General features: G+C 43.2%; 1 protein-coding gene across 1 annotated transcript in view; it reads right to left on the bottom strand.

Moving 5' to 3' along the window:
- Positions 1-12,131, bottom strand: part of SOBP (sine oculis binding protein homolog) — a 167,169-nt gene that overhangs the window by 143,775 nt on the left and 11,263 nt on the right. Inside the window, exons 2-3 of the mRNA XM_080937831.1 lie at positions 7,126-7,264; positions 4,302-4,487 (exon numbers count right to left, since the gene is read on the bottom strand). Of these exons, the coding sequence (XP_080793957.1) occupies positions 4,302-4,487; positions 7,126-7,264 (325 nt within the window). The remainder of the gene's footprint in view (positions 1-4,301; positions 4,488-7,125; positions 7,265-12,131) is intronic.

Genomic DNA, 12,131 nt, shown 5'->3' with positions numbered 1-12,131 from the left:
TACACCACACACACACATACACATACCATACACACATACATATACAATACACACATACACACATGTATACACACATCACACTCACACTGATGATGAACATGGTAGAGCACCCTTTAATCCCAGCACTTGTAAGGAGGGGCAGGTGGATCTCTGTGAGCTCCAGGCCAGCCAGAGCTACAGAGTGAAAACTAGTCTCATAACAAAAGAAAATCACAATAGATAATAACAGTACATATGTTTAAAGTAAAGAATGTAAATGAATTTCACAAATGGATTCAATGCAGATAATTTAATAATAATAATGATACCACAGGATTACACTTTGGCATAGCCTGTTTGCAATAAGCAGGAATTTGAATGCTAGTGAACATGGGAAGTTCAAAGTGTACATATATTCTTGGTATCTCTGTCCTAAGAGGTGAGCATCTGCCTAACACAATCAACTCTAAAGAGCTGATTAGAAGCGGGTTAGTAGTTTCTGGCCTTTGTGTTCTTATTTGCTCCCTCAAGAACATACATTAAAATTTGTTAAGTGTATATTAAAAATAAAATTAACCCAAACCTTAAATCCCAGGCAGAGGCAGGAAAGAGTTCTATGAACTTGAGTCCAGTCTGGTCTATGGTTCATGTAGTAACTTCCAGGGCTACATTAAGAGCCTATCTAAATTATATTAACAATAATTTTTTAACCCCCAGCTTTTATGGGGCTGTCGGTGTGGCTCAGAAGTCACTCTTGCAGACCTGACTTCAGTTCTCAGCACCACATCAAGGGTTACATAATTGCCTGCACCTCTAGCTCCAGGAGATCTGACACGCTCATCTGGACTCCTTGGTGGCACACACATTCCTCTACACAGGCACACACATAATTAAAAACTAAAAATAAGCTTTAATATTATCATTTAGGGAAAGTGCTGAGGACAAGGTTCAGTGGATCATGGCGTACAAGGATGAGGACCCGAGTCTAGATCCTCAGCATAAAAGCTAGGCAGATTGGCATGTACCTGTACCCTCAGAGCTGGGCATGGGGAAGTGGGGAAAGATGGCTGCATCCTCAGAGCTTGCTGACCCAGCCAGTCTAGCCAATAGGTGATTACCAGGCTCAGTGAGCGACCACTGTCTCAAAAGGAATTGAAGAAGACACCAAACAGAAGCTTCTAGTAGCCTTCCCCTGCACATGGCCATGCACACAACACACAGGCACACACACACAGAGAGAGCAAGAGACTGGTAAACATATACATACAAAAACATGCACACACACATATACATACACATATACACTCATGCACATACACACACAGAAGCACAGATGCACGTGAGTGTGAGTGGGCAAACACATGCACTACACACACACTGGTGCACATACACATACAGAAACATGCACACATATATACACTCATATGCGTACACAGAGAACACCCATGCACACGACTGTGCATGTGCCAAAACACACATATGCACCCCATGTGCATGTGCATGTGCACACACATAACACCAAAATTTAAAGAAAAAAAACACACCCATTCAACTAGAGTAGATCACTTTGTGAGCACAGGAACCCAGGCTCTCCCAGCCTTGTCACTGCCTCCAGCACTGTACAGGACACCAGCCACACATCCACAACCTGACTCTGAAGCCCTGCTCACTAAGCTGCTGCTCTTAACAGCTGACTGATCTTATCTCACCTAGAACCGGATACAGCCAGCCTCGGTCCCGGGACCAAGCCCTACCCACGGGACCAAGCCCTACCCACGCACACCTATTTTAATTGTCATCGTTTGGTAAATAGGGTTTTGTCGGAACACAGCCACATGGCGGTGATGCATGTACTAAGTAAGAATGTGTTGCTGCTGCATTGGCGTACAATACATACATCACAGCTATGTATCTGTGAGAGACACTATGGCCCACGAAGTCTACAGCCCCATCCATATCTTCTCAGCAAAGGGTTACTAACCCGACCCTAGCTATGGAATCAAGGGCTGTCTCTCTGCCTGGGGAGACCTAGAAGGCAGAGAACGCTCTTGGATCCCGTCACGTGGAGACAGACAGGGCCAAGGGTTTTAGAGCACTCAGAGAACAGTAAAGATGTCCTTCCCTACACTCTGTTTTCCAGATGAGTGCCTTGGAGTCCCACAGCAGACAGCATAAAACCGCTGGTGTCTGGTTACTCTGGCTTCTAATTCCTCAGCGTTCCTCAGGCTAAGACTTCCAAGGCTCAGTTTCTGGCCTCTATCCTTTTGCACAGTTATTTCCTGATCTGGTGCGGAATTAGAGTTAAATAGAAGCTGTGTGCTTGGATTCCACGTGGCTGGCCCCACAGGAAACTCGGGGCAGGTTCTCTGGCCTCCCTAGCGCTAGGCTCGGTTATGCTAATTCCTCAAGCTGTTTTCTCTGCTCTAATAAATCTTAGCAATGGATTCGAATTTGGGTGTACACCTTTCCGTGCACAAATTATGTTCAGAATAAAGAAAAGAGGGCTATGGGAGAAAAGGTACAGTGTATGCCATAGCTGTCCAGGTACTAAGTGTACATTTTCTCATCCCTGCAGCTACCCCATGAGGTAGGACTACAAGCCTATTCTATAAATAAGGAAACTAGGAGCCCTCGAGGGTCCAGGGCAGTTGGCTCTCTTGGTCATCTTGTGGAGTCCCTATCTGCTCCAGGTTCCCCGATTCTTGGGGTCTCCCAGAAACTGAATCACCAGCCAAAGAACATACAGGGACTGGACTTGGGGTCCCCACTCCCACCCCAATCCACACATATACTTATCAGAAGTGCAGCTTGGTCTTCATGCAGATCCCCCAACAACTGGAGTGGGGAATGACTCTGTTGCCTGCCTGTGAGTCTTATCCCTAACTGGACTGCCCTGTCTGGCTTCAATGGGATAGGATGTGCAAAGTCCTACAGTGACTTGAGGTGCCTGGGTTGGGGGGGGTGCCCAGGGGCTCTGGGGGAATTGGGAGGAGGGAGGTTGTGATTGGGTTATAATAATCAATAAACAAATAAATTAAAGGGAAAAAAAATAAATGAGGAGCCTGAAAGGAACAGAGCTGGCAGAACTTGCCCCCTCTCACACAGCTGGTGGGCGAAAGGGCTAGAGTTAAATGGGGGGCTTCTCCATCTGAAGTCTGTGTGTTCCTGCCACCTAGTCAAACTCACTCAGTACTCAGCAGGAGTCCTCAGCTAAGCCACAGAGCATGCGTCCAGTTGGGAACTCTAGTTACAAAATTACCTACCCTTTCCTCACCAAGTGGTCTAAACAGCAGCTCTCTGTCTCACCAACCGTCAAAAGGAAAATCGATCACTCATAAGGGAAATAGTGTACGATACACCGATTATTGTTAGTAATCAGTACTAACAATGACGTTAACAACAAATGAGTTTTAATTTAATAATATATCTAATGTCCTCGGAAGGGCAGGTCAGTTTTATATGAACTATAATAGGTCCACAAGAGAATGTGGCCAAAACCATGAAGGAAAGCTTAGGATGATGTATAAAATACATGTGTAACACAAACGGAAGCATGCGGACCTGAAAATGCTCTTACTTTATAGAAACACAAACTTCTATCCTCTCAAATACAAACACAGCGTTAGGGTTGGTTAGCGAGTTACACTACAGGCCTCGTCAATTCCGTACACATAAAAATAATAACAAATCAGAGCATTTTAGCCCAATTCCCACATTTCTCGGGGAGCCAGAGTTTGACGGACAGGCTCTCTGCACAAACTACATCTGTAAGCTACAATGAATACCCACATGCTTGGTTCTCTACCACTAAGGTCTAATGCACGCTCATCTAGTTTTCTGGAACTATAAAACAACTGGGTACATTTCATGCAAATGAAACTCAGATTTCTATCCTTCTGGGTGCTCCGAGGCAGCTTTCCAGGAATTAAGAAGAATTCTGCAGAGGTGGTGCATAAAATAACTTGTTTCTTGAATGGATTTAGGGCAGGCATGTTTCAGGAACATGAACCTGTTCCACATTCATTGTATCTAGTTTACTCTCAAAAGAAAACAAAGTGGGTGACTTCAGAAAAGGAAACTATCTTTCTCTGAGTCTGGTTAGAAGAGGTTTGGAGTCCGTGTGATCCTCTAGCCCAAGCAGAAGTAGATAAGGGAACTTTTTGGATAATACCAATAAAACTCTAAGTAATATGTGCAGTGCACTAACACTTATCTATACCATCCCTCAAACATCTTTATTCAAGTTGAGTCTTTGCTATTTTGTCTTAAGACGGTGACAACCAGTACAGATCGCTGCGGGCGGGAATCCCAGGCGTGCTTACCTGCTGGCGGCTTTATGAAAGGTGGAGGGATTAACGGTACAATAATAGGCACGTTGCCATGGTCCTTTGACCCTGCAGGGGAGTCACTGAGTCCGTTCCCAGTGGCAAGGCCTGAGTAGCCTGAGCTTATATTGTAAGATGAAATAACACTGTCCTCCGGTAATTTGGGTTTTGGCAAAGAATTTTCTGCAAGAGAAAAAAAAAAATATCACCCAATATAACCGAGAACTTACTCATTACACTTAAATCTCCCTTTATTTTTCAGGTACGTTCATTATGTAGCAGAACAAAATCTTCCTTTCACCCCTTTAAAGCGACTTCCCAGAACTCCACAGTCCTTCCTGAAGCTTTAGAGTTTGGCTACCAACGATTTCCAATGGGCTTTTCTTCATGATATGCTCCACTGCGATAGCTAATATCCCTGGTGAATCATGGTGATGCATTTTAACACTGCAAAATCCCACAGAAGACCGACAGGTAATTAATGTCTCCCGTGTACAAAGTGATATGAAGCCAGCATCACACTCTGACTATGGGAGAAAGTCCAAAGTGCCCAGAACAGCAACTATGTCCACTGTGTCCTAAATCTAATGGTATGGTATAATCCAATAAACCAATGGTTTTAAAAAGCTATTATTGCCCTGGGCATTGATAATATTAATAATATTTATTAATGATTGATAACAATATTAATATTGTTAAAAATTAGCTAAAGTAGAAATCAAATTTACAACATGGTTCATTTTATATCCTTGTATCAGACATGAGCGCGCGCGTGTGCACACACACACACACACACACACACACACATACACAGATTCTCAACTATGAGAGAAGCACTGGACTTCCTCCCAAGTACCCCAGAAGCAAAGCAGATCACCCAGGCGGAGTATTACTGAGGCTCTTAGTTCGTATATGTAAGCTCAGCTCCGGACCTGCATCTTTCATGTACAGTGAAACTGATACTATCTTCATAAGGTGATATATGTCTAATTTCATAGCAAGCTTAACATAAAATTTGTCATATACATTCAATTCTGCATGCCTACTGGATGGCTCGTTTACATTTCATTGCCTGGCACATAAGAAGAAAAGGCTCTCTCTTAAGAATTGGGAATTAGATGTTTGAACAGGTATCTTGCTGATAGAATTGGATACACACAATCACAGAGCAAGCAGGCAGCGGTAAGGAACAGTTAGCTGTAGCCGCATTTTACTAGAATTCTGTCACATTCTTCCTCTTGTATCTCATTCAAATTTGGGTTTACTAATTCTAGAGTCATCCGGGCTCCGGGCTCAGGTACCAGGCACTGCTGTTGACTCAGAGTCAGCCTGGCTCGGCTCGGCCCTTCCTCTACCATCTCCACACTCTAGCCGGACTTTGATCTGATCATCTACGATTTATTCTTCCCCTGGTGAAAGCATGGAGCGGAAATGATGGAAAACTTGACTCACAGAATGAAAACAAGACTTCCTTTTTGAACCCACCCAAACATAAGGAAAGAGGGTTCCCAAGAGAACCACGAATCCCTCCTGCTATCTGAAAACAGAGACCCAACCTTGCACCTCACAGGAGGCCCAACCCTGATATGGTATCAAACCGACAAAGAGCTCAAAGTCAGCAACTGTTTCCCTGAAGGTGTAGCCGGACGGCAGACTTAAGGTCCCCAGCCCTGGCCTGTTTTTCCAATCGCTGGAAGGACACAGAGCGATGTCTATTTTTGTTTTCTGTTGAGCTCTGCTGTTCTGTGGAATTCTGCTTACAGGAATGCACAACGGAGGAGACATAGAGAAGTCCTTCTGAAACCCACTCCCAACTCCCTTTCACCCAAGCGATCTCTACACAACACTGGGGACACAGGTATTTAACGTACGTGTCCAAGTCAGACATTTGCTGATAATGCGTCATAAACAATAAGTATACATGTAAGTTTGCCCCTTATGAAAGAGGAAGGCAAGTCTGTGTGCCACTGAGATTGATTTCTTGTAAATTTACACATGGGGAAATAGATCGTGGCTGAATATCAGATAGTGTGAGATGTAGAATAGCTTCAAAAGTTCTCAGTGTTGATCTAAGTTTTTCAGTCCTGAGGATGCCACTGTGCAGAATACATAGTCCAGAACGGCAGGAGTATGCTTAAAATTATTTAGTAAATCACTGAAAATTCTGTCTTAATCCCAATCCAAAAATCCATTTACTGATTTTTTTTCAAGAAAAAAAATGCAATTCAAATCAGCTACTCAAATGACACTTTTAAAAAGCCAAATAGTCTAAGGCAATAAATCTAAACATATAGTAATTTGGTACTTGCATAGTGAGGAATGACATTAGAAAACATTAAGCCTTTGCTTCCCATGATTAAGCAATTAGACTTCTGTAAGAGCAGGGAAGCTAGTGTGGACAGTAAGAACACAGCTACTTACACAACACTCTCCAATGGAACATAGGCTGTTGCAGGAGGCATTTGTGAGCACTGTATAGCACACACAGAGCAAAGTGCTCATGCTGCATCTTCAGATCCAAGACTACACTGAAGTTTCATGATCCATTACATGTACACACTGCCAGAAATGCCTCCAACGTATTACACGTTGATCTGCAAATTGATCTGGGGGCCAGTGTATCTTCCCAGACAGTTTACTGTTGCCAAAGTTTGCACCAACTCCCACATTAGTTACTCAATATCATATGGGAGTCACCACCCACAGCACGAGGAGCTGGGGTTTAAACAAGTTGTGTGCATAACACAAGGAGACCCACAACCACTCGGCTCTGGGGGATGGAGAAGGCCCGTTGCTCAAGCAAGCCATCAAATGTCTTTACCTTTGAGAACAGAAATGTGTTGCCGGCTTTCTCCATCAGTAGTATAGCTTCTGAATTCAATATCTTCACCGTCTTTTAATTCAACTTTATCATAACCATACCAACCAAGGAGTTCATTCATGGTGTTTTCCGCGAAGCTCTGAAAGAGACACACCAGCCGCTACTTAGTCCTGTGATCAGTAACTGTTTGAAAAGGACGCACACCTAAATTCTGTTAGCCATATCCCATTTCACGCCGGCCCTGCATCCCCTAGAGGGCTGCTCCCTTTTCAATCATGCTCGAGTTGTGATGCATTTAAGTCACAGACTGACTCCTCCAATCGTGACAGGCCTTCAGACATCCGCAATTTAAGGACATTAAAGAAGTAGTTGTCAGTTTCATCTACGGGCAGAGAGTCTTGCTTTAGTGCGTTCTTCTGCAAAGTCTCAGTTCTGCACTAGCACAAAAATATTGAAAAAAACTAAGGATTTTAGAAATAAAAGAGCTTTTGTAGTTCTAATTAAGTTAGAATTACTTTGTGATTCCGTGTTTTTACTCAATGTGCTTCTTACTGCCAATAAAAGTCTTAAAAATTAATAATCTCTCAATTGTCATACCAAAAAAAAAAAAAAAAAAAAAGAGTAGATTTCAAGGGTCCCTCTTGACATTCCCTCCTTTGCTAAGGTATTTGTTAGCTTGATGGCTACTTTGTTCTATATATTTTATTAGTGACAGATTCACTCTGTTGTAAAAGCACCAACAAACGTGAAGGTTACCACTCAGCTACATCTCGGATAAAACGACTTTACAAACTGTAAATTGATACGTGACTGTAAAGTGTTGTTACTGTTGTTGGAGATACCCGGGTTTGAAAATAGTAGGTTTCCAGTTGACAGATTAAGTACGTATGCCATGTCACCGGGTCTAGCAATTTATCAATTCTAGTTCCAGAAACAAAAACTCGACGCCTGTTTGTGCTGCTGACGTTTATGCTTTCGACAGCTGCCAAGCAGGGCCCATGAGCCTTCTGAGCTAGGAACACCGTATGTCCTTACTTCTTTGTAGCTCAGAGGATCTCATTTTCTTCTTTGAAGGTGTCATTTCTGAATCCCACTGGGGTATATAACTCACACACCTGAATGAATCTCCAAGGCTGAGCCCAAGTGTGGGATCCTCAACGTGTGTCTCATGTTTTCTTAAATTCTGTGATTTCAGATCTCAGAGAAGTTTCATATAAAATAGTACAGGACCACAGAAAGAAACCTGTCATTTCAAGCCACCCACAGGATGCTACTTTTTTTTTCCCTTTAGTACCCACTTAAGTCCTGAGATCCAACTGGGTCAATCTGTGATGGTTTAATGCACTGGTAATTAAAAAAAAAAATAGCCAGATTGATTTAGTGCCACCATCCACGTGAGTAACAGCCAGCCATATTAAACTTTAGTGAGGCATTCATTCTTTCTGGTGGCTGTCCGTGTCCACATTAAACAGGCATTCTTCCCTGAATGCATGATGATCACACGCTTGCTATGAGTAATAAGGAAAGCAATGTCAGGGGCAGACACCAGGGAAGACGGGGCTAAATGCTATTCCATTTCATCAAAGGAGATTCCTTTAAATGCGATGTCACTGTCCCCTAACACACAATCCTTTCACTAACCCAGAGGTGTCAGCGTCTCAGCACACAGGGATGAATCTTGGGTCAAGATCAACTCCCAACAGTATTAAAAGCTGATCGGAGCTCGAACCATCCTACTGGTCTGCTTGCTGCTTGCCCCAGTCTCTCAGAGAAGTGTGCCAACAAGACAGATGATCTGCATAGTGGCTCCCGGCTATGACATCTGGGTTTGCACACCTTTTCCCAGTCCAGGCTAGGAGGCTCACGGTACCCTGCTCAGCAAATGCAGCCGCCTCCACTGTGTCTAAGCTCTGCAGCCACACGAAGGCCACAAGTGCATAATTCATGTGTCAACTTCCCAACAAGGGACATAAATTCGTTCGTCTTAGTCCAGCTGCAAATCCATTCATCCCTTCAGAACCAATCTGAGGGACAGACGCAGAATTTTTAGACATCAGATAAAAACTGAAAACCTTAACAATAAAAGCATATTATTTGGGCATTTTAACCAAAAGAAAATATCGTTTTGTTCATGTTCTCTGATGAAAACTCATCATGGGACAGTCAGTATGAAGCTGATCTGTTCCATGATTTTCAAGTTACTATAAATGTCAGGGAAGTAACTATAAAACGTTCCTTGTCACTAAAAACGAGAATAATTCCATGTTGTTCTGATATATTGAGTGCGGGGACAGAAAACAACACGCATATAGAAGACCAAGTGATAAGTCTTGGGAAAGGAGGGGTACAGTGAAAAGGAGAAATGGAATATATAGGGCTAACAAGATGGCTCAGCAGTGAAGAGTGACAGGTCCAGAGGACCTAGGTTCAATTCCCAGCACCTACAAGGTGGCTCACAACTCCAGATCTAGGGGATCTGATGGCCTCTTCTGACCCCTGTGGGTACTGCGCACATATGAGACAAACGTACACGCAGGCATCCATATATATGCACAAAAATAAAATAAAAAACACATAGACTATAACCTCTGCCACACCCACAATTTAAGAAATCAAATATCCTCTAGGAGAAAAACATTTAATAGCCTAAGTTTCTATACGGGGTTTCATATACTAGATAGCTTTATAGTGCTAAACCAAAGTAAATGAAGTACTTTTACCACTGTCGTCTAACGTTAATTTCAGATGAGGTAAACTGCAAAACGCTTATGGCCTAGACATGTTTCTGAGCTTTTCATGTAGAGAATCCCAGTAACTACTGTTTCAGCTTTAAACAAACAAGCCAAACAAAAACAAAATCAAGACAGGGTCTCACCAAGTTGTTCTGACTGGCCCAGACCCTGGACCTCACTATACAGACCAGACTAACTTCAAAGTCCCAGAGATCTGCCAGCCTCTGTCACTTCCTGCTGGGATTAAAGGCACACCTCGATTCACGTTTCAGAGTTCTTAAATAGTGTTCTTTAAAAATCAATTTTTGATTTAAAAGTTCTTTCCTGTGAATGTTGTCCTTTCCTACTTCTTTCTCGAGTTGTTTCTTGCTCATTTGTTTGTTTTAAAAGGGGTGGACAGAGATAAGAGTTAAACTTCTGAATAGGACTAGTGCGAAGCATTAGGTGAAGATGGGGTGTGAAATCTGCTTCTGCCTCAAACCTTCAAAGCTGAGTTTCTCTTTATTTCCTGAAGACCTGTGGCGGGAAGCCTTTACAAGTTCTTTGAGGGCTGGAGAAATGGCTCTGCAGTTAACAGTTCTGTTTGCTCCTCCAAAGATCCCAAGTTCAAATCCCAGCATGTACATAGCAACTGGCAACCATCCGTAAATCCAGTCCCTGGGAATCAGATGCCTCTTCAGGCACAGGTGTGGTGCAGACATACATGTATGCAAAACACCCACATGCATAAAGGTTCTGCAAAAGCTTCTCCTAGTTTTAGAATCATATGAAATAATGGAGCTTCTACTTATGTGCAAAAAGAAAAAAAAAGAAAAAAAACTCTCAAAATGATGGTGCTCACATAAATTTTACTGAGCAGTCGTTATTTCAAATCCTTTGTCATTACTCTCATAAACCATCAAGATGTGCTGAAAACTGCAATGCTCTGGCATCTGAATTGTATTTTTCAGGCTGCTTCTTGCCTTTGGAAGTGATACAAAAATCCCCTCTCATACCATGTGGTCCAATTTGGGTTTGGAAAATAGGTCACTAAAATTACAGTGATAATTTCTAAGTCTTAGAGCAGTTTGCAGCATTACCACATTCTTTAAATCTCATGTGCCTTTCAATAGCCCTGTGTGCTGGGTGTGTAGTTTCCACAGTAAACTCTGGGTGAACTGAAGTGAAATCCTTATTTGACAACAAAAGATTGGAGCATGGCAGATCATGAAACATCAAAACCAAAACAGACATGTTTTCACTCTTTTCCTCTAATGGTTTTTGAAAATTTTCATGCATTGGTATACCATTCCCACTCATGCTCTTCCCTGTCCAATTTTTCCAGTGCCCCCACTCCCTCTCAAATTTATTTCCTCTCCTTTACTATTGTTACATATATGAACATGCATAAACACACTACTGGGTTCTTTTTTCTATTGTGCATGTGTTGTATGTGCTTAGAGATGACCTCCTGGGATTAGATACTGTCAGAGGGTTGACCTCCTGGGATTGGATACTGTCAGAGGGATGACCTCCTGGGATTGGGTACTGTCAGAGGGATGACCTCCTGGGATTAGATACTGTCAGAGGGATGATCTCCTGGGATTGGATACTGTCAGAGGGATGACCTCCTGGGATTAGATACTGTCAGAGGGATGACCTCCTGGGATTAGATACTATCAGAGGGATGACCTCCTGGGATTAGATACTGTCAGAGGGATGGCCCCCTGGGATTAGATACTCTCAGAGGGTTGACCTCCTGGGATTAGATACTGTCAGAGGGATGGCCCCCTGGGATTAGATACTGTCAGAGGGTTGACCTCCTGGGATTAGATACTGTCAGAGGGATGACCTCCTGGGATTAGATACTGTCAGAGGGATGACCTCCTGGGATTAGATACTGTCAGAGGGTTGACCTCCTGGGATTAGATACTGTCAGAGGGATGACTTCCTGGGATTGGGTACTGTCAGAGGGATGACTTCCTGGGATTAGATACTGTCAGAGGGATGACTTCCTGGGATTGGGTACTGTCAGAGGGATGACCTCCTGGGATTAGATACTGTCAGAGGGTTGACCTCCTGGGATTAGATACTGTCAGAGGGATGACTTCCTGGGATTGGGTACTGTCAGAGGGATGACTTCCTGGGATTAGATACTGTCAGAGGGATGACTTCCTGGGATTAGATACTGTCAGAGGGATGACTTTCTGGGATTAGATACTGTCAGAGGGATGACTTCCTGGGATTGGGTACTGTCAGAGGGATGACCTCCTGGGATTAGATACTGTCAGAGGG

The sequence above is a fragment of the Micromys minutus genome (genome assembly GCF_963924665.1).
Source record: "Micromys minutus genome assembly, chromosome: 25".
Lineage (NCBI taxonomy): Eukaryota > Metazoa > Chordata > Mammalia > Rodentia > Muridae > Micromys > Micromys minutus.
Note: the sequence above shows the minus strand (reverse complement) of the source record. Positions and strands in the feature narration are given on the sequence as shown.